Source organism: Haliotis asinina, chromosome 2 (assembly GCF_037392515.1).
Source record: "Haliotis asinina isolate JCU_RB_2024 chromosome 2, JCU_Hal_asi_v2, whole genome shotgun sequence".
Classification (NCBI taxonomy): Eukaryota; Metazoa; Mollusca; class Gastropoda; order Lepetellida; family Haliotidae; genus Haliotis; species Haliotis asinina.
The window spans coordinates 3,171,561-3,198,882 of record NC_090281.1 but is presented as its reverse complement, the minus strand read 5'-3'; the positions used below and the strand labels follow the sequence as shown (position 1 = coordinate 3,198,882).

General features: G+C 42.9%; 1 protein-coding gene across 2 annotated transcripts; it reads left to right on the top strand.

The window, feature by feature from the left end:
• Positions 1 to 229: 229 nt before the first annotated feature.
• On the top strand, positions 230 to 27,027 carry LOC137273137 (receptor-type tyrosine-protein phosphatase kappa-like). 2 transcript variants are annotated; one of them, XM_067805607.1, is made up of 15 exons: positions 230 to 319; positions 713 to 938; positions 14,238 to 14,321; positions 14,616 to 14,711; positions 16,029 to 16,169; positions 16,629 to 16,766; positions 17,054 to 17,174; positions 18,447 to 18,658; positions 18,854 to 18,901; positions 19,572 to 19,892; positions 20,600 to 20,884; positions 21,780 to 21,997; positions 22,158 to 22,334; positions 22,560 to 25,052; positions 25,348 to 27,027. In XM_067805607.1, exons 2-15 carry the CDS (start codon positions 875 to 877, stop codon positions 25,501 to 25,503), a joined length of 4,554 nt encoding a protein of 1,517 aa, XP_067661708.1. In that variant the 5' UTR covers positions 230 to 319; positions 713 to 874; the 3' UTR covers positions 25,504 to 27,027. The 2 variants fall into 2 exon arrangements, with proteins under 2 accessions (XP_067661708.1, XP_067661709.1); XM_067805608.1 differs by lacking the exons at positions 230 to 319; positions 713 to 938 and adding an exon at positions 11,668 to 11,722.
• Positions 27,028 to 27,322: the final 295 nt, after the last annotated feature.

Below are 27,322 nucleotides of genomic sequence, written 5' to 3'. Positions count from 1 at the left end.
CCTCGCTATTAGCTGTTTTTGGGATTCACCTGTGCAAAGTGATAATTGAAATAGACGCGAAGTCTCGGCGCTAACAGAGCGTAGCTTTTCGATCATGTTCGATCAAGCTCAGACGAGATCTCCCCGCGCAGACCTTTCCCCATTCATACTGACGGAGTGCGCGCTGCCCCAGTCAGCTGTTGTCGATTTGCTTGACAATATGCGGAGGTCATTGTGACGAAACGAGAGGTCACGGGCGGGCAGAAAACACGTTAAAACTACTTATTTCATCCTAACGGTGCTCTTGTTTCGGATTGCGAGTTCCCCTGCTCCTCTGTTTGTAAGTATCTCCTGTAAATATCTCGATACTGCTTGTATGTTTGTTGATTAAATACCCAGGGATTGACAGAAACATGTTAAAACCTGGTCAGCTTTCGGCGGGCGGGCTGGAAGAACCTAAACTTAGTCAATAAGATTACGGTGAATGCCCTGTTATAAATCAAGTTAATGTGTTTTCTGTGCAGCACCAATGTACGTGTCTGGGATGTCGTTATAGAACAGCTTTTGTGCAACACGTCCATGCTAAAAAAATGCCACGGATTCCTCGTATATAAGAAAACTGGACATAATCAGATGTACTTCCAGCTAGCTCAACACTCCTAGATACGAGGAAATAATCCGGTTGTGTGGCAAGTGTATCGTTAATCAGACATTGTTGTATCGATTATTCCAGGCTAAGCCAGCACGGTGATCGGATTAGCTCGGCCAACACACAACAAACTCGGCCGTGTATGGATTACCTCCCCTGTACGAGTACACGGCAATTGCATCGGGCGTGGCAACTGTTTTTGTTCCCTACTAAAGTTGGAGAGAGGATAATGACATATAGTGGACGATGTCGAATGTGTTGTGTATTGTCATCGCCGTTGCCGTCGGACTGTCATCAGCACTAGCTCAAAGTAAGTACATCAGTAACTTCTACAGTTACCTTTCGAAAATCAACCATGCAAATGTCTTGTGGTGTAGGTAACTACTGGTGACTGTGTTCAAACCATTGAATTGTACCCCCTCTAACGTGTCAATGTGTCAGTATGTAGTACTGTGGAACAGCAAGGTATGGTTTAAGCAGGGCCGTAGGGAGCCCAGGGTGCAAAGGGCAGCTGCCCCTCTAGACTCTTTGTACTGATTAATTTTGTACATCAAACTATTGGTATGAAACTGGTTTTACTGACAAGTTATATCAGCCAGGGGTGTTAAAAACGTGTCAGCTGTTTATTAGTGATATGTGTTTATATCTAATATCATTTGTGTATGAGCTATATGTGTGTCAATTGAATATCAGTCATGTGTCTATATGTGTTAGTTGTATATGACTGATATGTGTTTGTAGATGTATCATTTGTGTTTGAGCTACATATGTGTCAATTAATCAATTGAATATCAGTCGTGTTTATATGTGTCAGTTATCTATATCACAGTTGTATAGCAGATGTAGGTGTTATATTTGTGTCAGCTGTATATGAGTTGCAGATATTATATATGTGTGATCAGTTTGTATATGAGTTATAGGTGCTCTGTGTGTCAGTTGTATAGGAGTTTTAGATATTATACATGTCAGCTGTATATGAGCTGCAGATACTATATACGTGTCAGTTTGCATAGGTGTTATAGGTATACAGGTGTCAATTTTATAAGAGTTGTAGGTGTTATATATGTGTTAGTTATATATTTAGAGGTGTTATATATGTGTTAGTTATATATTTAGAGGTGTTATATATGTGTTAGTTATATATTTAGAGGTGTTATATATGTGTCAGTTGCATATAAGTTGCATATACATGTATATGAGTTATAGGTGTTATATATGTGTCAGTTGTACATCCGTTATACGTTCTATATATGTCCTTCAGTTGTTATACATCAGTCATAGGGTGTGTGTGTGTGTGTGTGTGTGTGAGTTGCTGTTAAATAGTCATGTTTTGAATCTGTCATCAGTCCTGTCAATCCTGTGGTGGCTGTTGTATATTAGTCATATGTGGAATATATGTGCCAGGAGTATGCCACTCAAAGGTGTTATATGTGTCAGTTGTGTATCAGTCGGGCCGGTAATGTGCGAGTCTTACTGTTGTTATGCAGCGAATTTGTGTGAAAGTGTCTGTCCCCTGTCCAAGACGTGTAATGCCAGTATAGCGATTTCACGACGTCCCTTTTGGAAATATAGTTCATTTGCTGTTAGACGGGATATAGTTTTATTGATTATATTGAGTTGCACAGGGCATATTTTACATATAGATATAGATGGACATTTTCTGTACAGTTCTGGTAAATACACTTGACGTGTGTCTTGAACAGGCATACTGAGGAAAACATACAAAAAGTGTGGGATAGTTATACATGTGTATGAACTTACAAGTGACGAGGTCATTTGTACTCAAAGGTAAATTCAACTTTGTGTGTGTTTAATGGACACCTTAAAACGACATGTTAGAACTTGCAGTGAAGCAACTGATTCGTTGAGTTTGACTGAAATGAAACATTGTCAGAAACATCGAAAGACAGGGGTGCTGAAACACAACCGCGCCATGTTTGATTCAAATGCGCAAACACAACAGCCTAGGGCATGTGGAAGACAGTACCGCAATGCAAGTTACACTAGTCTCAACAGAGTTATGTGATAGATATAGAGGCTATATAGATCCCAAACATTCACGTTAGCTTTTTACGAAATCATAAAACCTAAGTATATTGATCAAGGTTGTGAAAAACACATCAATACGCAGTGTAGCTGTTCGCGGAAATGCTCTTTAGTGAACTCCTTGTAGACAGTTCTTTACAGCGTAGATTTGAGTATTGAATTAAGGTGACAGCGAATACTTTGGCGTAGACAGAGTCAGTTAGGTTTTGTTTCCACACAAACATACTGCCGGTAACCCGTCACTGTGAATCACATGGCAGCATCGGCGATAAGTGGGGGTCGTATAGTTTGAAGCACACTTCTGAACCATTCACTCCTGTTCCAGTGAAGTTTCTGTTTATTTTTGTTATCACCGCCCCTTTGCTGAGATATGTCACACCAGCAGTGCGTGTTTGTCTTTTTCACTTTGAAAGTAAAATAAAAGAGTAGCCAAGCAAAACAGATCGTATGTAACCATGCACCGTACATACTGGTGCATATTGTATTAATCGGTGAATGTTCCTCTGTTATGGCTACAGACTCGTGTCAGTTATATTCGGACACATGTTAATTTAGTGTAGCATAAATAATTTTCATAATTCTAATTTTCGTAAGATCCAAGTCAAATTTGTGAGGAATCATCTTACCTACGATCACATAATTTCTGTAAAATTTTCCGTTGCTTGTTTATCGAATGGCAACAGTTTAATCAGCATATGAACTCTTTGAACATGGCTGCCTGTTGGGATTGTGCTTAGTGGAACAATACGTAAGTTGATTAATGTGATATCATTAGTTAAATAATGACCGGAAAACTGGACTGAAATTGTGTGAGCAGAGGTGATTTCACATTTGCCTGTTAAATTTTATGAAGATGCATCCGACACTCACTTCATGAAAATGTAAAATCTATGGAAAGTATGTCACGTGTCCGAATATGGACAGACAGACAGACAGACAGACAGACAGACAGAATGAATTATTTATGTGTCACGTGAATGTACTTAAAAAATTACAGTAGTAAAATAAAACATAGAAAATACGAACACCTGGCCAGATGGCCAACGAGACACACTAGACAACCCGTGCATAAAATGTATAAAATATCAAATTAAAACATGAAAGAGTATCACACATATGACGGGACGAGGAAAACCGATATGTTAGTCGACGCCGATACATGCGACTAGAGCGGACGGTGGATGAACAATATTTTCTGTTTGTAAGGGGAATGTAGCTGGTTCAGTGGTTATTCAATGAGCAACATTTGGGTGTAAGAACAAATCACACCGAAGATCAGAATAATAACGACAACTGACTAAGAAATGGACTTCGTCTTCCACAGGCTGGCTGCTACAGCCCGACAAAGTTTGTCCGCAAGTGGCGTCTTAGGATGAGAAAGTCTACTACGTTTTATTTCTAATGGGAGTTAACCACACCGTAGTTTAGATAGAACGCTACCGTGTCATCTGGACAATGTAGAAGTTATGTAAGGTTCTAGAGTAACAGCGTACTTATACTGTCTGTGTGTGCGCAGCTTATTATCGTTGTAATTACCCTGGTCACTCCACACTTCCCGTAACTACTGTTGATGATCTAGCAGCTGTAGATGTTGAAATGACAAAGTCAGTTCACTGATACACATGTGTAGCAGATCCCACACTTGATATGCAATGGTTGTAATAAAACTGACTGTGCTATCGCATGTTTGGCTAAACGCCGTGACCAACTGCTAACAAGAGAAGGTAATCCAACAGGTGCCATACAGTGGAGCTCATCCCCAAATCGTAATACTTCTTTACTCTGGTTTGACAAAGTATTAGAAAACTGGCACGAGTCTGTACCTGTGTCTGTGAAATGAACATCTGTAATGCGCACATGAAATATACCTGAGGATGTCTCATTGTACACGACGGAGGCGAAATTGAATTACCAGCACTAATTATCAAGCTTATGGTGAAAAGTTCAAACAAAGAAGTCCTGATTGAGGGTAATGTAATCTAGCTTATGGTGAAATGACGTCAAAGTTTGATCAAAGAAGTCCCGAATGAAGGTAATCTAATTAAACTGAATCTCAGTATTATTCACTACTCTTCTACACGGAGCTGAGGAGTGTAACGAATTCAAAAGGGCTTTCTCTGGACGGACTTATGTCCCTGTTCACGAACACCTGCCGTTATGACGCCTTCTTCTTGTTAAGCTGCGTTTTTATGGTATTGATGTGTATTGTTACAGGAAGCATCGAAATTAGAGGTCACATGCAACGTAAAACACAACTTTGGAGATTCTGATACCTTTCGGTATGCACTTACCGAAACAAAAATAAAATGAAATCATCAAAAATACCAATTCAACCTTTAAAGTTAAAAAAAGCGCGATGAAAAAAGCCCGCGAAATCGGAGTTCAAACGATTCACTAATTTGCCCCCAGCGCTGGGGGAAAAGCGGTTTCAACAGCTATGCTCATAACGCATGCACAGTGAGTAGGTTCGCGAAGCTTGAAACACTATGCCTGTCCGGAGTATGAGGTCGAGAGCAGTTGTAGAGATCTTGGTTGTGTACACAAACAAGTAAATGATCCACTCGTTACATAAAAACAAGTCATGTTGATTGTGATAAGCAGACTCTGTGACAAAGAAAACTCAATGTCTGGTTTATTGACACTTATATGACTGCCTGCCTGCTAATGACAATAAGCAATGCACAAGTTCAATTACTGACCATTTACAATTTGAAATTAACACCTATCGGGCTTATAAGCCATAAACAAAGAGTCGGCTAAGTGTATCTGCAAATTAACCAGTGACAAGGCGTCGTTACACATGAGTGCACACCCAGCAGCTCTGACTGGGTTCGATATCGCGGCTGCTTCGTTTCGAGGGAGGTAAACCCAAGTACAAAATATTGCACTTTTGATTTGCGATTATACGCAAATAATTTTGTCTATTTGTTTTTTCACATATCACCAATACATTTTATATGTCACGACCAAGTGATAACTGATAATTATGTCTGATTTTTTGGTTGCATGTGACCACTAACAGGTAAGTTATGTGTTACAGTACAGTGTAGCTCCGTCTTACAGCAGTTAATCGAGGCAGCGGTCACGTGTGAGAGAACACCAGAACACTGCTCTCTCGGGTGATGCCAGGCCGGGGTCCGATGTGTTTTCATCGATCATGGCCCTAGGTCTGTCGGGAACTAATTCATGCCTAAATTGTCACGGAGTTTCATTCATATGTAGCCAATATTCACCTGTGCCCCACTCTCCGCGGATTCTCAGTGAAAATATCCGGGCTCCTCCTACTGACAAAGTGGTCTGTCATCACGATTCTCCCCTTTACTACAGGAGGTATGAAGGTGCTCATAACCATTACGTACCTTGCTATCCGAGACACAAATCACTGGCATGAATACACGATGCTGTTTAGAAAGTGGTCAGATGTAGCTTAGTGGTAGCTGGGTGGGATAGATGACTGATGTTTGTGTACCGGAAGTAAATTCCTGTCTCGATGGCGTAGTAGGAAGCAAATGCATATCTTGTTACCTTTTGTGAGTATAACTAAATTTGGAATATCTGTTTGTAGAATCATGTCCTGTGAAAGAACAGCTTTCACCGACACCGACATCTGTGTAATTCCTGACTGACTAAAGTACAAAAGTCGAAATGTCCAACTCATTAAAAGAAGAATGTGTTATCCATAAACAGCGCTTAGAGTTATATGGATGTGCAACGTCTTTGTTATTCATATGAGCGGCGTTCTGGTGTACTAAGACCATCATCAAGCAAGTGATGGTGTTAGTAGCTACGCTGAAACGTCGCGCATATTAATCATTAACAAGATGGTTCAATACAAAACAATGAATTAAATTACGAACGGGACGTTCACTGGGGATGATAAACTGACATGATATAGACCCGTGGTAAAAGAAAGTATAATGCGCTGTATATACTTAGTGAAAATGAGCAGAGCCGTTGTTAAATGTGATCAGGTCAAACTATTACACATGTGACCTGTTGCTTGATATGCCAGTTTTCCCTTTGATGTCGACCAATGTTGAAGCAGTTCGTCACGTGACGGCCTTTCTCTGCGTTTGACGTGCAATGGAACTCGTACTTTACCAAAAGATTACAAAGAACGTTAGACGATTAGAGGACGTTTCTGTAACAAAATCACGGGGGACAACCGCCACGACGGATGAAATTCGCTATTTTTACTTGTCCCATATACATGAAAGCTCAGGGTGACGAAAGCTGTGTTCACGTACGGCGAGCGTATTGCAAGAGGGCTGACTGTCGCTTCCTTTTTTCATCGAGCTATGCTCCGACAACCCCAGCCTTTGATGTCTACAATAAACTACTGATGTACATTGTGCACGCTGTTACTGCTGAGATGACGGACATTACATTGACGGTCACGTGACTCGTCCTCACAACTGTTTGATGAGGGTTGCTCCTTCCAAGGCCTCGGTTTTCAAATCACTTTATTGTCGCTTTTCATAAAGTGTAACGCTGGGTGTGTAATAACGGAGCAAATGGAAACGTGTGACATTTAATGTCATTTAGTGCTGAACATTCAATACGTTTGCTGAAACCACTCTCACTTTCAGTTCTTCATTATCTCCCTTGTATCTTTTCTTCTGAGACTTCTGGTTATCTTATTACACACATATTACACCTATCCTCTCTATCTCCAGCAATACTGTATTTCTTGCCAAATATCTCCCTTTTCTTTCTAATTCCAATGTATATACCATTGGCAAAGGGTTTATAATGTCCATGGTCATATGCCAATGTTAATAAATATTAGGGTGGCCTGGATCTCATGGGCTGCAACCACATATACGTGTTGTGTATTCAACATCATGGCAGCTCGACTCTTACGATTTGTGTCACCTCAGCGGATAGCAATCATTTGGCTTTACACATCTTTGTTGAGATTGCTGTAGTGATTACTACTGGTAACACTATTAGCCATGGCTGCTGCTGGCAAGTGTAGTTGCACGTTCTAACATACGTCTTATTTCTCAGGGCAAATCACGGATCAACCACATCTTTGACCCCAGGCCAATATTCCTCAATGACTATTTCACAGTCCTGACTTCACTGTAGACTTGTCTTTCTAGACGATGTTTTTCTTAAATATTTAAATATTTATCAATCACCCTCACACAGCTGTTGAACAGAGCCATTAAAGTCATTAATCAATCCAATATCTGTTAGACGACTAATGTCTCAGGAGGAACACAGCCCTGCGTGACGTGTTCCCGCTCTGTTGCCCTCACCTGAAGCTCCGTGTTAGAATGGGTGCCCATCACATGCATAAAGAAACAGACCATCAACGACACACTGGGTGCCCATGAGAAAACTGTCAGGTTTCTCAGCAGAACGTATCGAGTGATAACAACTGACTCCACCATGGAGAAGTGCATCCGTCCTCAAACAAGACAGAAATGCTGATAGACAATACAGGAGATAGGGAAAACCCTGATCAGAATACGAGAGAAGTTCTGCCAAGATCTAACATTGCGGTATTTACTAAACTTGGCGACATAATTCACTTGGGCATGTTGAGGTGATTACAAAGGGAAGCGAAACAACGCTGTGAATAACGTGTTCATCATTGCTGAGTTACGTCCGGAACTGAGTGTGTTTCTCGTTCAGTGTCTGTGCCAAGTCAGTGTGTTATAGATCAGTATTACAACACAGAACATAGTTACAGGTTTGTGACGAGGTAATACTTTTGGGTAGTCGGACTTAGATAATCTTATCACCTAAATATACGCATGACTTAAGTCAGTAATTGCCATGAAAGAAATGAAGCGTAAAGTTGCCACCACAAACCAGGTTCTACTGAGAGATGAGCGAGGGGGAATGACACGACGCTACAGAGGTAATTCCAAAGTGTGGAGCGACATCTTTCGACGTGTTTGCTTGTGTGACATCTTTTTTTGACTGGAGGATGTGGTGCTCGTGCCACCAACCTATGGTTTACTATCCTGATATAGATGTCATATTACTTGTTATAGTAAAATACAACATTTACTCATTCACAAACCTAAGTACTGACTGCCAGACTGATATATTACTGGGAAGCCACCGGTTGTATAGTATCTGTACAAGAGTATGTCGGATCATGATTGTACTTCTCTATGGTGAAACTTTTGCAACACATCTGGAGTTTCTTTCACGAAGCAACCTTTACTGATATATACCTTAAGTCCCATTCTTTAACATTGCAGTAAGGATACCTTAGTTACCTTAATGACTTGTGAAAGTCGGCCCTGGGCACTGGTTGCCTAGGAGACCAAGGGGACGTAACTTGTAGTGATTCCAACAGCCGTGTCAAGTGGTGCAGTCTTAGGTTGGCAACCATACATTCGCCCCCATTATCCGCCTGACTACGTTAAAACAGTCATGGTTTCCAGAAGTGCCGTGCGTCATTGGGTCCGGGCTAGTTGTTGAATAATATGATATACAGGGGAAATATAATACGAATCTCGACCCTCGAAGATCCGGGTTAGAACTGATCCTCAGTAACCCATGCTTGTCGTAAGGCGACCAACGGGATGGGGTGGTCAGACTGACTGACATGGTTGACATATGTCATCTGTTCCCAAATCCGCAGATCTATGGTCATGCTGTTGATCACTGGGTTGTCTGGTCCAGACTCGATCATTTACAGACCGCAGTCATATAACTTGAATGTTGCTTAGATCGGTGTAAAACTAAACACTCTCAATCACTCACTCACAAGAATCTCTAGACATACACTTGTCGTCTTGCGACCGGAACATCTGGATCAATGAGATGACGTTTCCACTGCCACGGTGACTCTTTTTATAAACTGATGGCCACCGATATTTCTGCCTCTAACCCATCCTTATTCCCTCCCCAACGCCCACCCCCCAACCCCACCCAGGGAAGTGTTTACATAACGGTTCTCAACACAAAGCATTACAAAACGACACGTCACGTCACAACAGAACACAAAACGGTTCCAGATATCAATATTCATAACATGGAGGATCACCGTCGTGGTTGAGGAATGTTGTCCTAGCCAGGTCGCGATGACCTTCATTATCAGCAGGTGACAACAGTCTCATTACTAGATACAGTTACAGGAATGTTTACCTGACAACTGAATCGATCTTCAACAACTGCTAAGTAGGAGACTGCGGTATTTGTCTTAGGCGGTGCCGCGGATGTAGTGAGTTATGTCTCTCTCGGATGTGTCATGATCTATTTGCTGTTGGTCAGTATTGATCTCCATGGGTTAACAAGTGCATGTGTGAAGTGTCAATACTTTCAAGGTTTGTTGTGGAACCTGCTGCGGAAGATCCTTGTAACATGAATTTAATTTTACACAAGTCCGCATTAAACAGACTTTGATTACGGGTACGTATAGGTCTGACATGTTTCCCAACGTGCGAATTCGATCAAAGAGGCCAAGGTAATCAGATTCTGGCATATATAAGAGGGACAACTCTCTATATTAGGAACTGCCTTACATTTCACAGACAATCATCCCGACTCCGTCATTCAAACACAAACGTATTGTTCTCTCAGTGGTGCCATGTGTCCCCATGTGGGAAGTGCTTGTTTCAGTGTTTACTTCACGTCATGTGTGCTGTAAGCATGATACTTACCACGTCGACCTGTGACGTGCACACAATACATGAGAATGAACCCGGCAGTACTGTGGACATTGTTTGTTTGGGTCGCTGACGGTGGGGAGTTACAGTGATTTAGTCCAGGTGTAATTGTGTGTCGGTGAGATATAGTAGTGCACGGTAACGTGATATCGTTGCCACGTTTGTACAGTTCTAGTCTCGAGTGACATAAGCTACTGTCTAAATACTCGTGTTTGTTTTGTGCTTGACTGTTACTGGAGATAAGAGGAGATAACTAGCCGTGGGATAGTCTGACATCAGATTTTAGGCAAGGGGTCTTACGAGCACACATGTAGGCACTCTAAGCACTCATCGTTAAATTATTGCCATTTAATCTGATTCAGTTTGTCTGGTGCTAAAATTATCCATCCAATCAAGTAAGAGAACACTTCGCTTATAGCCTGTTACTTGAGATCATGAAATGGTTCAAATTCATTTATTTGTAAACATACCAAGAGCAGGTAGTAATTGGTAGATGGATAGATTTTGAAATATTCATTCAAGTTTAGTGTATACAGTGATTACACGATGCCATTTAGAAAGTGGTCAAATGCAACATATGTCATATTTGGGATTTCACTTTCTTAGTAAAGTACAAATTCTAGTACTTTTTTCGGTTGAGTCCCATCCGGGATTCGAACCCGCACCCTCAGAGTCAGGCACCTAATCGCCAGCACACAAAGTCAGCCGCCTAAGAAAGTGAAATCCCAAATATGACATATGTTGCATTTGACCACTTTCTAAATGGCATCGTGTAATCATAGCTTTCGGCCGTGGGAGCCGTGCCAATTTACACTCATCAGAGGGGTACACAAAATACGCAGTCTAGACTACCAGTTGTCCGACTTTCATTTTTTGTGGAAGTCGCGGTGGCTGAGCGGGCTAGGCTGCTGACTTTGTGTGCTGGCGATTAGGTGCCTGACTCTGAGGGTGCGGGTTCGAATCCCGGATGGGACTCAACCGAAAAAAGTACTAGAATTTGTACTTTACTAAGAAAGTGAAATCCCAAATATGACATATGTAGTGTATACAGTGTTCCTAGCAATTGGTTTTCCTTTAGAAAATCACAGATGTGACGAAATGTCGTTATGAAAGGCCTTTTAGGTATAGTTAATCCACTTGATAGATGTGCAGTCAACACTGTTTTTTGGCAGAGATTTTCTCTAAATGTGGAAAAGGTTTTTTCGATTCTCTGCTTGTCATAAGAGGCGACTAACGGGATCGGTGGTCAACAGGTAATGAGTTTATATGGTAAAAAAGATTGGTTACAGCCAGCTACTGTTCGGATATCGCGGGAATCGGATTGTCGGGGTCCGCACTAACGCGGTCTGACTGTATATCATCGGTTCCCAACTGCGCAGATCGATGCTCATGCTGTTGGTCACTGGATTGTCAGGTACAGACTCGATTATTTACACATCGCAGCCATATACCTGGAATATTGCTGTGTGCGGCGTAAAACTAAGCTGATTCATTCACTCATTTTTGTCGATTCTTTTCAGAACAAAATATATTTAAAAAGATATAGCAAATCTGCTGGAAATATTCAGGAAGTGCTTTATATAAGCTGAAAAACAGCAGGAGACAGATTTTTCTCCTAATGTTACACCTTGCTGATATTTAACCTGTTTGAAATACTATTTCTTGATGGTGCCATAGACGGTGCCATAGACGTTTTGTGTCATATATGTGTAAACAAAAGACAAAAGTAATTCCTCCGTATTTGTGTTCATTTAGCGTATACACTGAAACAAATAATAATCAATGCAGAAGAATAAAAATGTTGGCTACCCATAGAAAATGGTTCCGTTGTATGAACTGTAATTATTTCCATATTTATGTAACTATAATCTGCAGGACAGGGGATGTTTCTTTACGTGTGTACATATCTATACTTTTTACAGGTTTTTAAGTCGTCCCACTTATGTAAGTCATTGGTAGTAAAAACGTGTTTGCGCTACTTAAAATGCTTACATTCGCACAAAAACCAGGGAGGGTTCTTACAAGGGAAAATGGGCGAACCTACTGTGATCGTGGTGGTGTGGAATCCCATAGCGTGCCCTTTAAGTGTCTATGTTGTGGGCGACATTGACTTCAAATTGGTCTACACTTTGACCGAAAATTCATCACAGGCCGACGAAGCCCTTCCATTTTTTCTGTTAAGAGGTATCACTGTTTAACTGAGTGAAAGTTGTTCAACGCAATATCCTACCTTCATCACGAACATTGCCTTCAAGTATTTTATAGTTCATAAACTAAATCAATCAATGGCTGCACAAGGCTTCCTCCTGGAAATTAAGTACTTCATGTAACTTCATCAACTGCAACCAAATAGTCTAGCCCCGTTGTTTCGAACTCTAATATGTGGAATACCCCGCTGTGTCGAACTCACAGTTCCAGCAAACGTTTATTGAAACATACAGAGTCAGCCAGTAGGGTGCATATATTTTCCAAAGTTGCTGTCTGTTGCAATGCAAACACGCTTGTATTCAACGTAAACACAAGCAGCCATTTCTGGCGGTTGGTAACTATCCATGTTCGAATTGCGTCGTGATAAATGTTTCTATTCACGGAAACATGACCTTGTCGTATGCATGAATAATCACTATGCATACATGTGTTAGTCACGTACACATAGAGCAGTCGCTAGGATGATATTCTAATTCTTATATTGTCACGCCGTCAACCCTCTCCACTCAATGGAATCTCAGACACAAGAGAGCGTCATTCAGAGGGGACGCTTATCGTTAAAATTATTTATCCATTTCTGTGTGACAGCATAGAAGTTTAATTCAGAACCTTACAAGGTCTGTTTTCATATTTTACGTGATTCGCCATTAAGCCCAGGCCTGTCAGGTTTAACGATATTTCATATCTCTACCTGAAACACGAGATTGTTTGGTTGATACGTCGTTTACACGACCGCATAACGGCAGGGTATTACCCATTGATACTGCGTGAGAGGTTCTATTTGAAGTGTGAGTGAGAGTTGTGGGGTCGACACACGCTCAGCATATTATGTTATGTGATCAGCGATTGATCGATAGATAGCGACTGATTGGCAAAATTGGGCTGATAGAGTTAACTCCCCTGTATGATATCGTTCTAAGCAGGCACCATTTAATAGATCTGTTACATGGTCTCTGTTCTAAGTGAACAGATTTGATTGCGCATGTGGGAATATACTGTATCTTTATTGGTTTGATATTTAAGTAAACGTACTGCACCTGTATCACTATCAGTGTATAATTCAACGGCAAATCAAGAGAAATACACTGCTTCAACCCGGTAGGTAATCAGCTGGGGATCACCGCTGAGCATGGCGATGGTCGTCTGGGTGACGTCTGACATGGCTGTGTGAACAGGTTTGCGGGAAATGCCGATACGCTTGCTTAAAGCTGATTAGATAAGGACAGGTGAAATGATAGTCAGGTGGCTTTATGTAGAAAATGCGAATGTGCCAAGTCTGACAGAGATGTCTGAAATGAGTCTGGCTCCAGTTCTCGCAGGAAGAGTACACGATACCACCAACAAACACACAAACAGCACACACACCTATAGTCTGTTTGCAGTGAAATCGTGCCGATCAATGTCACTTTTTACAAAATAGTAAATCGAATGACGTGAAACAGAGATCGCGAATCCTCATAATCATACCTTTACAACTGAACATTTTAATGTCTGAATTTTATTCAACTTAAAATAAAAGTTGTTAAATACAAACGATGATAATTTTAAATAGCTGTAATTGGTTTATATTGAGTGCTCACGCGCAGTATTTGGAACAGTGAAACAAAAGTACGTGCGGTACGTGATGAGCGTTACTTAGACCAATCCTATTTGTTCTCTGTGCTTCCTGTAATATGTATATTACTGGATTTCTACCATTACAACATGGTCTTTGATTCCAGGGCGATGTTCTGACAACCCAGCTCCGTGTTCCAACACCCAGTACTGCCTTGACAGGAACGACGGCACCGGTGTCCTATGTGTGGGTAGGTGAATCACATGTGATTGACTGCGTTTAGTTTTGCGCCACTTTTAGCAATATTCCGGCAATATCACGGCGGAGAAACCAGAAATGGGCTTCTCACATTGCAGTGAGTGAGCGAGTTTTGTGCTGCTTTTATCAATATTCTAGCAATATCGCGGCCGGGAACAACAGAAATAGGCTTCACACATTGTTCTTGTATTGTGTGGTGTTAATACAAACCACATTCACCGTATGATGTTTTGTGATTTTCCCTGAATGACGAGTATATTGCAATTACTTCCCTTCCTCTCTCCAGCATGTGACGCGGCTTGTGATGGATGCACGGGTCCTAACACAGATAACTGCCGCGCATGCTCCCGTGGATATATACGGATGGGCACTCTCTGCCGACGTAAGTCATTCTGTTTCATACACCTTTTCATGATAGTCACAATCTCTCACATTGAATCTTCTTGTTTTATGTTATCCTCATGTTAACATTGTGTCCAATAAGGTTGGGCTGTGGTGCATATTTCCGTGGTAAAATATGTTTCAGGTATTATCTATTCATAAAACGTGGGATATGATTGTTGCTATAATTAAAAGATCTATGTAGGAGTTTTCTGGAACGTAGCTGCCATTAAAACAAACCTGTCTTACACATATTTGTTGCTTAAAAAGTGGAGCACGCCACACATAAAACGTTCCAACCAATAAGGCTTACACGAAAAAGTGGCTTGCTATGCGCCTGAATTTCAGGATGATTAGTTGACGATGCCTGTTTAAAATACAGTATGTGAAAAACTGTGATCATTTAGATGTTTTGGAGAGGCAGCGGTTTCGAGTGTTTCAACATGGGCGCACTCACGATTCTTCGCTCACAAAATACAATAGAATTTTGTATTTGTTCACCGTTTCACCCGTCACTTTGATCGAAATATATGCAAAGTCTGCTCATTTTGTTGATGTGGGAAGTGTCCTGTTCAGTGGTTGGACCTTTAGGAACAGCTATAACAGGACAATCAACTTCTAGTTCATGTGTTTTATGTCATCGTATTTTACCGGATGAAGTTCACATAAAATGCCTGTAAAACGGGAAGCATGGTGTCTGCAAACAATTACACATGTCCATACGAAAAAAGCACTGTGCTATGTGGAATAACAGCTTGAGCTGTGGAATAGGGACACCTGACTACCATTAGATGTGATGACCCCTGACCAACACTTGGCTTTAAGATTATTGAAATGCGCGCGCAGATCGAACCCGCGACCTTCCGCTCTCGAGCGGACGCTCTAACCATACACATCGGAGGCGGCTGGCTACTGACAGAGGACGAGATGCGGTGTGCAGGTGGAAACAAGTAAATCCGTCAGTGTGGTTTAGCAGGCTAATGTAGTACACGCATGGATCTAGAAACTCCTAACTGCAAACAATTACAGAAACTCCAAAGCTGATGGGGTTCAGTTTCTTGTTGTGTCATCATGTATAAGAATATTTCCTGTTAAAAATTATTTGAAAGAAAGATGCTACTGTCTCCTGGATGCATGTTTTTCTCGGTATTTATAGCCATGGAAGGGTTATGTCCCCTTGACCCGTTGGGATCCAGAAGGGTGAAATCCTAACAAGGCTTTTGCAATCATGGAACGCTTGCGAGCCGCGTAAATATTCGAATAGCATGCGAAGCATCGTTAAACCCCCCGTTTAGACATGATCTTTCTCTACATGCAGGATGCGGAAGTAACTTGTACGGGGTGAACTGCACGGGCACCTGCCATTGCCTCAACCAGGAACTGTGTCGTACAACGGACGGCTTCTGTGAGGGGTGGAAGTGTGCCAGGGGGTGGAAGGAACCACCCTTCTGTAAAGACGGTGAGGGAGTCAAACATTTCCTGGGGTGGGCGGTGGGAGGGGAGGGGGTGTTCTCATAGGGGCCAGTCAGGTGGACTCTGGGCTGGTGGGGTGGGGATCGGTCAGGCGGACAGGCGTATATAGATGCCTGGAACATTTGTTTGAGATTGGTTCACTCATTGCAAGGAGGCATTCGTTGTTCTCTGGCGGGAGAATCTGAGTTATCACTTTTAGGCCTACCAAAGCCCTTAAGTAAAGTGATTTTTCAAGTATTGTCGGCAACAAATTGTTAAAACAACATGGATGGAGGCATGTCAACGTACCCCGATTCTGACGGCCGTTGCTCTTTAGATCAGTCACCGGCTGAGTTTATGTCATCGTGCTCGTGCTCATTACATCAACCACCACAGTGCTTGGTCCAGACAACTTTCAACAACATACAGAAAACAAACAATACCGTTTATGTATGTTTATTTTCAGCATGCGACAACAACACGTTTGGCCTTGATTGCTCACTGAAATGCAACTGTGTGGGACAAGCTCCATGTGACCCTGTCAACGGTCTGTGTCCTGGGGGCGGGTGTCACCCCGACTACGGAGGACCGAGCTGCCAAACACGTACGTGCCGTACCCTCGCTTTTTCAGTTCCTCGAATCTCGGTTTTGTTACGAAATAAGACGAGATCATAGTGCGTGCGGGGTCAGTGAGTGAATGAGTGACTGTGAGGGAGGGTGTTGATGAGCTTCGGAGGGTGTGTTTATGTGGAGTGGTGATAGGGGTAGTGGATGGAATTAGGGGGACATGCGTCGCTTGGAGTTTTCCACGCAAATCAAATATGACGCCTTGGTACAATGGAAATGATGTTTGAAGTCGCATTCAACCTCACTTACTCACTCTGTTTGAAGGCCTGCCAAAGCTGATCAATCCCCCATCCGCAGTGTCCGTGGGATGTCAGAGGGCAAACGTAACGTGGCCGGCCTGGAACGAGGAAATAGATATCGGGGAAGGACCTATACACAACTACAGGTAATCGTGCACGCCCAGCAACAAGAAGTGTTCTTGTTTTATGCTACGGTCGTATATACACTCGAGTGTACATGTCAGCATGGATACGAACTTCTTGATGTAAGGGATAAGGCCTGCATGTTAAAGATGTTAACACAGGGAATAGAAGCGAAAACCTCAATATTACATTCACAGTGCTTTATTTAGCGAACGACGATTCGTACACCACACAATGGCGTTTCAAACACATTTGCTACGAAGCTGGTGAGATGCATGTACTCTATCAGCAGGTTCTGTATTTCTTTTCGAAAAAGAGATACACCCATCAAGAACATGCACTACCATTTCATAAGAGGACAAATGTAACGTGTGTTGTTATGTTATATGCCGCCATATAACTAGAATATAGCTGATTGTGGGTTTAACAACAAACAAACAAACTATATGTGGTTGTGTCATGGGTTCAGATGCAAAATATATTTCTGAAGACGTATTCACGGCCATGATAGGCGTTCTGTACAATGACCCCGGGATAACAATCTGCTGTAGAAAGTCCCGGCTGAAAAGAAGTCCCTCTCAAAACAGTAGTAGACTCTGCCGATCCGATCCACTCAAGCACATGGCCCTGAATACAAAATGTGTTATACAGAGTGGTCCAGTGTAACGACGTTTACGCTGTACCAGCAGCTTGTGTTGGACAAGTGTGTAAGGACTCGTTTATTACATAATACATTTCCCAATAACAAAACCTTTACCCTCATGCTGGATACATAGAGTTAGATCCATTTTGATTCCACTCAGTGCAGTTCGCCGACAGTCATGTCAGATGTCACATTTGTGTCAAACCCAGGAAGATGCGGGTTAGAGGTGATCTTCTGTAATCCATGCTTGTCGTAAGAGGCTACTGACGGGTTCATTTGGACTTGGTGGACATATGTCATCTATTCCCAAATGTATGGACCGATGCCCATGATGTTGATCACGTGGCTGTCTGGTACAGACCGCCGCCATATAGCTAGAAAAGTGTTAACTGCGGCCTGAATCTAAACTCACTCACTCAATACCTCCTGTGCTGCTGGTGTCAGTTGCATTTTCTAATCAGGCAGCAATAATAGTAAATTATTCGTAGTCTTTATATATATTGATATACTATTGGCCAAGGAACCCGTATGCCTTCAGGGTATAATGTGTCGCGAAATTGTTGTCAGACGTGACATGTTGTGGTGGTGCCCCCACACGTTCAGGCCTATGTTGTAGAAGTAAGACATTTGTCCTGTGTCGTTCCCATGACAGGCTTTACCGGAAGTTGAACAGCAGCCTTACATGGGAGTTCGTGACGACGAGGGTGAGAGAGGCTGGACGGACAGGATACTACCACTACATGCTTGACCTTCAACGTGATGGGCAGTACAGGTTCAGAGTGGACATACAGAGGGACGACGGAGGCAAGCCCATGACTGCGGCGTTTGGTTTCCCCTCCGACCTCGTCTACATACCGTGCACATGTGAGTGAACTGTACAGAGGGGACCTGTTACATCATGCAGAAAACACTGTGGCAACTAAACCATGTGGGAAAAGGTGAACCCTACAGGGGAAAACAATTAAAGGGCTCCGAATCCATATTTTACGCCATGTACTGTCCTACTTGTATTGTCCGAATGTGAAAACGATTTTGACAATGTGTTCATCTCATCCACAGCGACCACAGAGCCTCCCCCGACGACGACAACAACGAGGTCTATCATAGGTAAGAATAACGTTTTATGACTTCCCGGATAGATAGTCCCCAGGGAGTTGAGATTGATAGATAACACGACCTACCAGTGAGACTGACATCCAGGGATCGAGGGAACAAAGCGCCTTTGAGCATCTGAGTCTGATATCGGTGCTATACAATTGTTAGAATGATAATAATAATTCAGGAAAAGCATGATAAATATGCTGACCTCGACTTTGAAACGTCTCGCTTGCATCCCAAGTACACTGTCGTTAGGCTCCCCATTGTTCTAGGTGCCCTTGGTTTGGTACTTCCTGATCTCTTGGCGCAGATCAGGAGAGTGCCTGGGTGCCGGGGTGCCGGGTTCAGATGTGTGTGTTTTAGGTGCCTTTAGCTGACATACTCCTGCCTGTGCTGGACAGCTTTACGTCAGATGAGTGTGTTTTACGTACCTTTAGCTGATATACTTCTGCCTGTGACGGACAGCTTTACGTTGCGGGTTTGCTCACCTTATGTTTAGTTCCTCAACCATGTGCAAAGTCTGAGGCCCATATGTTGTGTTCAGTGAACGAATGTGTTAAACCTCCATTACGCTCTCATTTCCCTTAAATGTCCTTTATCTGACGTGTTCCTCCGACGTTTGCGAGCTAGAATGTGAACGTGAACTGTATCACACATGTATATATGTGTGTTGGGACAGGTCTGAAGGTGTTTGAATTCGTAGAACCGTTGTTGCTGTCTGACGGTACTGTCAGGGTGTCGTGGACGTTGACGAGAAACGCCACGAGTCTGGGCATCGACTACAACATAACGCTTTACTACCAGGAGGTCGGGATCGGTGACTGCGCTGTGGTCGACGGTGCTATCACCGTGGTCCCGGTTCCGCACACTTCCGGTTCCGGTAACGCCAACATCAGTGACCTGGAGCCGTGGCGTGTCTACTCATTAACCCTCGAAGCCTTCGGCGAAACTCTTAACATCAGTGACGTCCTAGACCGACGGATAGCGACTAGAGAAATAGGTAAGACACTAGGGAATAGTCCTGTGTCATGAAGCGAGCTCAGAGATAACACAAGAGAATGCTGAATAAGACAATGTGTTTAGCTCTACAGAATTGCCTCCCCTAGTCGTGTCAGAAATCTATGATCGTATGGTCAAAACCCATCATGTCATATCTGTGCTCATGGGTTTCACCAAAGATATAAACATCTAACATCTACGTTACTTCGGGCGTTACTCCCACATCAAGCAGACACGTCGTTAATCCAGTGTACCCCATTGACTAGTCACATCGAAACTTTGTAACTGAGGCGTTGGTCACATCACACCTTTGGACCTTTTCTGGTCAATATACTGTTGAAACCGGGACTGGTTCAAGATATGAACAGATACGGTGTTTTTGGCAGTATGACCGTTTTATTACAGTAACTGATGGGAAATTTAAATCTTGAAACAGTATTAAAGCAAGCATAAAACAATACATAATATATGTTGACAGATAATATCAGTTATTAACATCATCTTTAAATGTAACCATTTCGATGGAGACATACGTGAATTTTCTGGTTCGTTTGTGTTTTATGCAGTAAAAGTCGGTGGGTTAGTCTAGTGGTTAAACGTTCGAACGTTAGGGTTTGATTCCCCACATAGGTACAGTGTGTAAGCCCACAGTGCGCTGCCGCAGCATATACCCTCATACACCTGTTTGAATGTGTTTTCTCTGTGCAGCTCCCAACGGCACTGTCTCTAATTTTGCAACACGTGATCTGTTGTCACGGACCGTGATGATCACGTGGATCAGTGTCCCTTGTTTGGAGCGAGGCGGTCGCTTTGTACAGTACAACGTCATGCTCAACAGCAGCATCGGCTTGCGTAGCGACGTCACCAATGTCACGTCCATCAACTACGACTTCTTAACTCCGTTCACGCAATACATCGTCACGGTGACCTTGCAGAACGCTGTGGGGATAGGGCCGGTGTCATCAGCCTTCGCGTTCACCACAGATGAGGAAGGTAATATCGTATATCAACACCATGGGCGATAAGTGTGTTTATGTCGGAGAGATATACAAGAATGGACCAGACACTCCAGTGATTACCATCTTTAGCATGATAGAGATTTATCAAGAAAGAATGAGCGATGCATTATCCAGGAATATATAAAGCATGTGAAAATGAACAATGGAGGAATATAGACTAGATGATATAGGAATAAACAGCAGATCATGTAGGTATGAACTATATATCATGTAGGAATGAGCAATAGAGTACATAGGAATGAACAATAGTTTATGTAGGAATGAACAATACATTATGTAGGAATGAACGATATAATATTTACAATATTACAATACAATAGGTCGTGTAGGAATGTACAGTATATCATGAAGGTATGAACAATAGATCATATGGGTGTGAACAATAGATTATGGGAATGAACAATAGATTATGTAGGAATGAACAATAGATTATGTAGGAATGTATAACATATAATAAAAGTATGAACACTAGATCATATGGGTGTGAACAATAGATCATGTGGGAATGAGTGAGTGAGTGAGTGAGGTTAGTTTTACGCCGCACTCAGCAATATTCCAGCTATATGGCGGCGGTCTGTAAATAATCGAGTCTGGACCAGACAATCCAGTGATCAACAACATGAGCATCGATCTGCGCAATTGGGAACCGATGACATGTGTCAACCAAGTCAGCGAGTCTGACCACCCGATCCCGTTAGTCGCCTCCTACGACAAGCTGAGTCGCCTTTTATGGCAAGCATGGGTTGCTGAAGGCCTATTCTACCCCGGGACCTTCACGGGTCTGTGGGAATGAACAGTAGATTATATAGGAATGAACAAATTATCACGTAGGAGTGACATACTATATGTTTTGTAACATTTGTTTTCAGCCCCTGGGCCGATGCTTGTCACAGGAAGTAGTGTTACTGACTCCACGATACGTGTGACCTTCATCCCGCCATCCATTACAAATGGCGTCCTGACGGAGTACGGTCTGACGTACAGCGACAACGACACCTTCAGCACACAAAAGACCTTGACCTTCCCGGCACCTCAGACTGTGGTCACCATCGACTCCCTTACCCCTTTCACAACCTACTACTTCCGGGTATGTGATATTACAGATGATGATGGTGATGATAATGATGACGACGACGATAGTGTGTGCATGGCAAAATGTTACCCGAGATTGCCGGTGTGTCTTTGTCCACTTCTCATTGAACTATATATGCCAAGTGTTAGCATTAATCCTCCTGTTGATGTTGCAGATGAGAGCTCGCACTAAGGCTGGTTGGGGCCCCTATACAGCCGACAGCACAGTCACCACAGCAGCCAGCATCCCGGAACCCCCTCACAGTCTTGTTGGCACTTACCAAAACGAGACTTGTTTGACAGTTGCGTGGCAGCCCCCTGTTCTAAAGAATGGGCTATTACAGAGCTATCAGGTGAGGCGACGAAGGTCATATTCTGGTGTGGAGAACGTTTGAGTCTGGGTGGGGGCCGTGTATGTGTTGGACAAAATGGCAAAAGGGACATTACACAATTGAATTTACTAGGGGTTCTGAGAAATGATTTTTTTTGTTAAATTGTCGCTCCTTGCAAATGCTCCTTGGTTCAAGCTCTGACACTGCTATGAACTGGCTGAAACAACCGTATATCATATTTTACAGATTCGATTCCAAAAAGGCTCCGACGACAGCAGCCCAACTGTTGATGTTGTTGATGCCAGCACGACCTCGTACACAGCCTGCGGTCTTCAACCCGGCGTTATGTACTTGTACTTCCTGACTGCCAGGAACTCTGTAGGCTACAGTACGGAGGTTTCAGGGAGGTTCTGGACAAAGCATGGTGTCCCGAGAACACCACCGCCTCCGGTGTTCATCAACGCCACCTACTCAACAATGTCAGTCTACATAGAACCGGTTCTCCCTGTCTCCGGACCAATCACCAAGTATCAGCTGAGGGTGGAGAAGGTTGACTCCAGGAGAAGGCGTCAGGCAGCTGGTTATGTAACAGCTGAACTGGATCCCAGTGAGGTTCCGCAAAGGAGACAGTTTGAGATCGGAGACGGGAAGAACTACAGTGGTGTAATAAACAGACCTTTGGAAAGGGAAAGGTACTATAACGTGTACTATGTAGTGGTCAGTACCTTGAACAGCGATACCAAGACGTCGTACTCAGTGATGAACGGCCCAAGACTGACCGCGCCTGTGTATCTGACCACAGAATCACCTCCCGTTGTTGCCGCCGACAATACAGGACTTATAGTCGGCATTATCGTCGCCCTAATTTTGCTGATCCTCATTATTCTTGCCATATTATTGTTCCTCTGGTGGCGTAGGAAAAACCGTCTTCCAGCTTACAGACCATACGTCGATAAAGGTTACGACTTGACAGTGGTGAAGGACGACTACGACCCACTGAAGTATTGGAACACCATATATTCCATCCGAGAAAGTCGTTATATCGTGGCTGGTAGGGAGTACCTTCCGGACGACATGGTCACAATGAACGGCGATGTGACAGTTCCACCAGAAGGGGAACCTATCACGTTTAACAACGAGTTTAAAAGTCTTAACCATGACTTCGGAGACCCATGCCACGTTGCCAAAGACAGACGAAACAAAAACAAGAACCGTTTTCCGCATCTGCTTCCATATGATAAGAGCAGGGTTGCCCTTTTTCAGGATGACAACTCCACCAATGACTATATCAACGCCAGTTATGTGTCCGGCTACAAGAAGCCCATGGCTTACATCGCGGCACAAAGCCCCTTTGATGAGGATACAGTCCTTGATTTTTGGCGCCTCATCTCCCAAACTAAGATCCGGACCATTGTCATGATCACAAACATTGTGGAAGATAATATCGTTAAATGTACACAGTACTGGCCGGAAAACGGCCGCGCGTCGTATGGTTCTTTTCTTCTCGAACTGCTAGATATTGAATATTTTGCGAGTTACATTGTTCGAGTAGTAGCGTACCAGACCTCAGATGGGCTCAAGGGTTCGGTGAAAATCTTTGAATTCACTGCTTGGCCAGAGCATGGTGTGCCTTTTGACCCAATTCCTATACTGGAGATGCGGCACAAAGTACGTCGAGCGCACATGAATGTTAAAACCCCTATCCTGGTTCACTGTGGCACGGGCATGGGGAGAACAGGGACCTTCATCGCAATAGATGCTCTCATTGAACAGTATAGCAAGGAAGGGCGGACAAGTGTGCGTGCATTCATTAATAAGATCCGAAAGGACAGACCCTTCATGGTGCGGACATTGAAGGAGTATGTGTTTATTTATGAAGCCCTTTTTGAACAGTTCCACGCAGGGCGAACTGTAGTTGGCTTTGACCTTAAAGAATGGTACAGCAAGCTGACAATGAGGAATAAGAAGACGGGACATTCCTATCTGAAAGGTCAGTTCCGGTTGCTTGAGAAGTTTACCCGGAGTCCTCGACCCGAGCAGTGCCACACAGCAGTACTTCCGGTTAACTATAACAAGAACAGATACCCGGATGTGTTACCGATGGAGATGTTTCGTCCCGTGTTAATGACACCGGGTGGTATTGGGAGGACCGACTATATCAATGCTACATTCCTAGACGGCTTTCGGTTGAAGAACGAGTTTATTCTGACACAGACACCGCTCCCGTCAACTATTGTAGACTTCTGGAAGTTGGTGTATGATTATGACGTCAATACCATTGTGATGGTGGAAACGTTTAAACACGAGGATGACACATGCGCAGAGTATTGGCCTGACGTCTCTATGAAACCATTTGAACCCTTTTTTGTGGAGACGACGGCAACGTATCAGGAAAACAACGTCACAATCAGGAACTTCAAAATCCACAATTCCACCCAGCCAAAGGAAGCACCCAAGTTTGTGCGTCAGTTCCAGTTCAATGGCTGGGATGAACCTAACGTTATTCCCACCTCCAAGACCCTTATCCTTGACCTTCTTGACCTCGTTACCGACTGGCAGCATGTGACCAATGAGAACACAAAGCCGATGATAGTGCACTGTAGAGACGGGGCGACCAACAGTGGCTTGTTCTGTGCAATCAAAGTCATATGTGAGAAGATTGCCGAGGACGAAGAGGTGGACGTCCTCCACACCGTCAAACACATGAAGCGACGTCGGGCACAGATTCTGGCCTACCCGGTAAGACGTAAACGTTAAACGAGCTAAAATAATATTGCTTAAGTAAAGTCTGCGATCTAAAGTCAAATGTGCATGTTGGTGTGTTATTTAATGAAACTCAGAGCACTATTAGCGTTGCATGACGTGTGTTTGAGCTGCCTCATTTATCTGAAGGGATTCATTGTCCAGGTATTAACTACCGGTATCTCTCAACCAGACTATTTACTGGCTTCCGTGATACCACTTGCACGTGATACCACACCACTTGAAAAACTATCGCCATTAAGCCGTAATTCATACCTTTTGTTAACTTCAGGAACAACTGCGATTCTGTTACAAGACGCTATGGGACTACATCAACTTGAGGCTCCCGGACAGCGGATTCACAGAGACATTTGGAACCAGTCTAGACCCGCACAACGTCCCCAGTCTCAGCCTCACGTCATTTTATGATACTGCGTACTCCAACTGAGTTACCACTAAACTCGAAATCTCTGACCTGAGTTTCCGGAAAAGGGCACTTGAAGACAAGTGTAGATTTGGGAATTTCCTCTCGAACAGCAACACCACGAGTGATTTTTTTCTATCTGTGGGATGGTGTTACAGAGTGCACATGATGTTGATGTCACATGTATATTCAAATGAGAGAACGTATATGTACCACAAACAATATATTATGTTTCATCCCAAACATAGTTCTTAACGGGAGTTTCCTGGCGGGGAAAAGCTTGCTCCATAGCTTCACGTAGAATTTTATGTTCGTGCTTATTATACAGGTGCCTGTGGAGGCAAGGCCTGTCGTGACACCCAACAACAGCTCCACTGGAACATTTGAACGTTTCTTTATCAGAGCCAGCTGAACATTTATATTAACAGTCTTCCAGTTCAGTATATCGCTTAAGTCCCATATTTAAGTTTAGGGCAATACCGTTGTTTGATGCTTTCTAATTGTAGTTTCAAGCTGGTTCTATAATCATATAGTTAAGATTGTGAACGTAATCACTTGTCTGTTGATAAAAGGTGACACAGGTGGAGAGTTCATATGATGGGAACACGACATACTGAGAGACGTTCACATCACTCCTCCGTACAATCGTATGCAATACAATGTATGGAAGATAAAGCTATACACTGTCTTCTGATAGACGGGTCTGTCCAGAGATGACGTGTCTCATCTGCATCTGCTATACGATGCCGTGGAAACCAACGGTAACCATCGTATGTTGGGGCAAGGTCACTGTGAAATATCATTCCAAATATGCTAACATAATTGCCTACTATCTGATGTATTTATGAACGCTTGTACTCAGTCATTTGCATTGAAGCATTTGAAATCTGGCTGCATGATTGTCAGATATTTGAAATATGGAGATTTTTAACAAAAATCTGAATGTCATGTGATCTGATATACATATCATGCACGCATTCGGTTATGTACATATGTAACTGTCATTTGTTCACATACATACAGTTTATGGTATTGATTCTATATATATAAACATTCCATTATGTCACAAGGTCAAGGCTGCCTCTTGTAAATGCATCTTCAGGTAAATCAGGGCGTTATCGACCAACCATTGTAAGGCTCCGAATTGTTTGCCTCGATCATGTTGTAAGTGGCCGCTTCTCGTAACCTCATTGTGTAAATATCCCTCCACGATTCCAACCAGAACAGAAAGTGCAAGGTATATTTTGTGTTCTGTGAGACACGCAGACTGTCTGAGTAGTCGTAGTACTGGGCATATTCCGACTATTTATACCAACAGACGTTATTGCCAAACCCTCTCAGTATTCATGAAATGGAGTAAATATACTAGTTATTTAATTATGCTTGATTTGTGATGTATTACAGATGTGATTAGTCCTATTTACCTTATATGTGTTATATATACTTTTATCTCCGTCCTGTACAGCTGATATTTTATGTAATAGTCATACACGCGTTATATTTTTCTCGGCTCGTTTTGTTAAAATAAATATATTTCTTCTGTGTCAAGTCTTTCTTTTCACCTTTTCCAGACCATTTTCCGGCCTCCCGTCGGTAAGGATGGGGTAGAGCGATTTATTGCTTCATCTATACGGAACCAGAAAAGAAACGACACGATGACTGACGTTTCTTGAAGCACACACTTTAATTACCAGTCACAACGGGGGATTGAGTTCACATATGACAATTATTATCCTGTTGGACTCAAGTCCGGACTGACTGCAGGCCATGGTAGCGTTTGGATGCTTTGTTGTCTTGGGAAGTCCAATGTTGCTGTTTCAGTGGGTACGAGCTTTGTCTTACT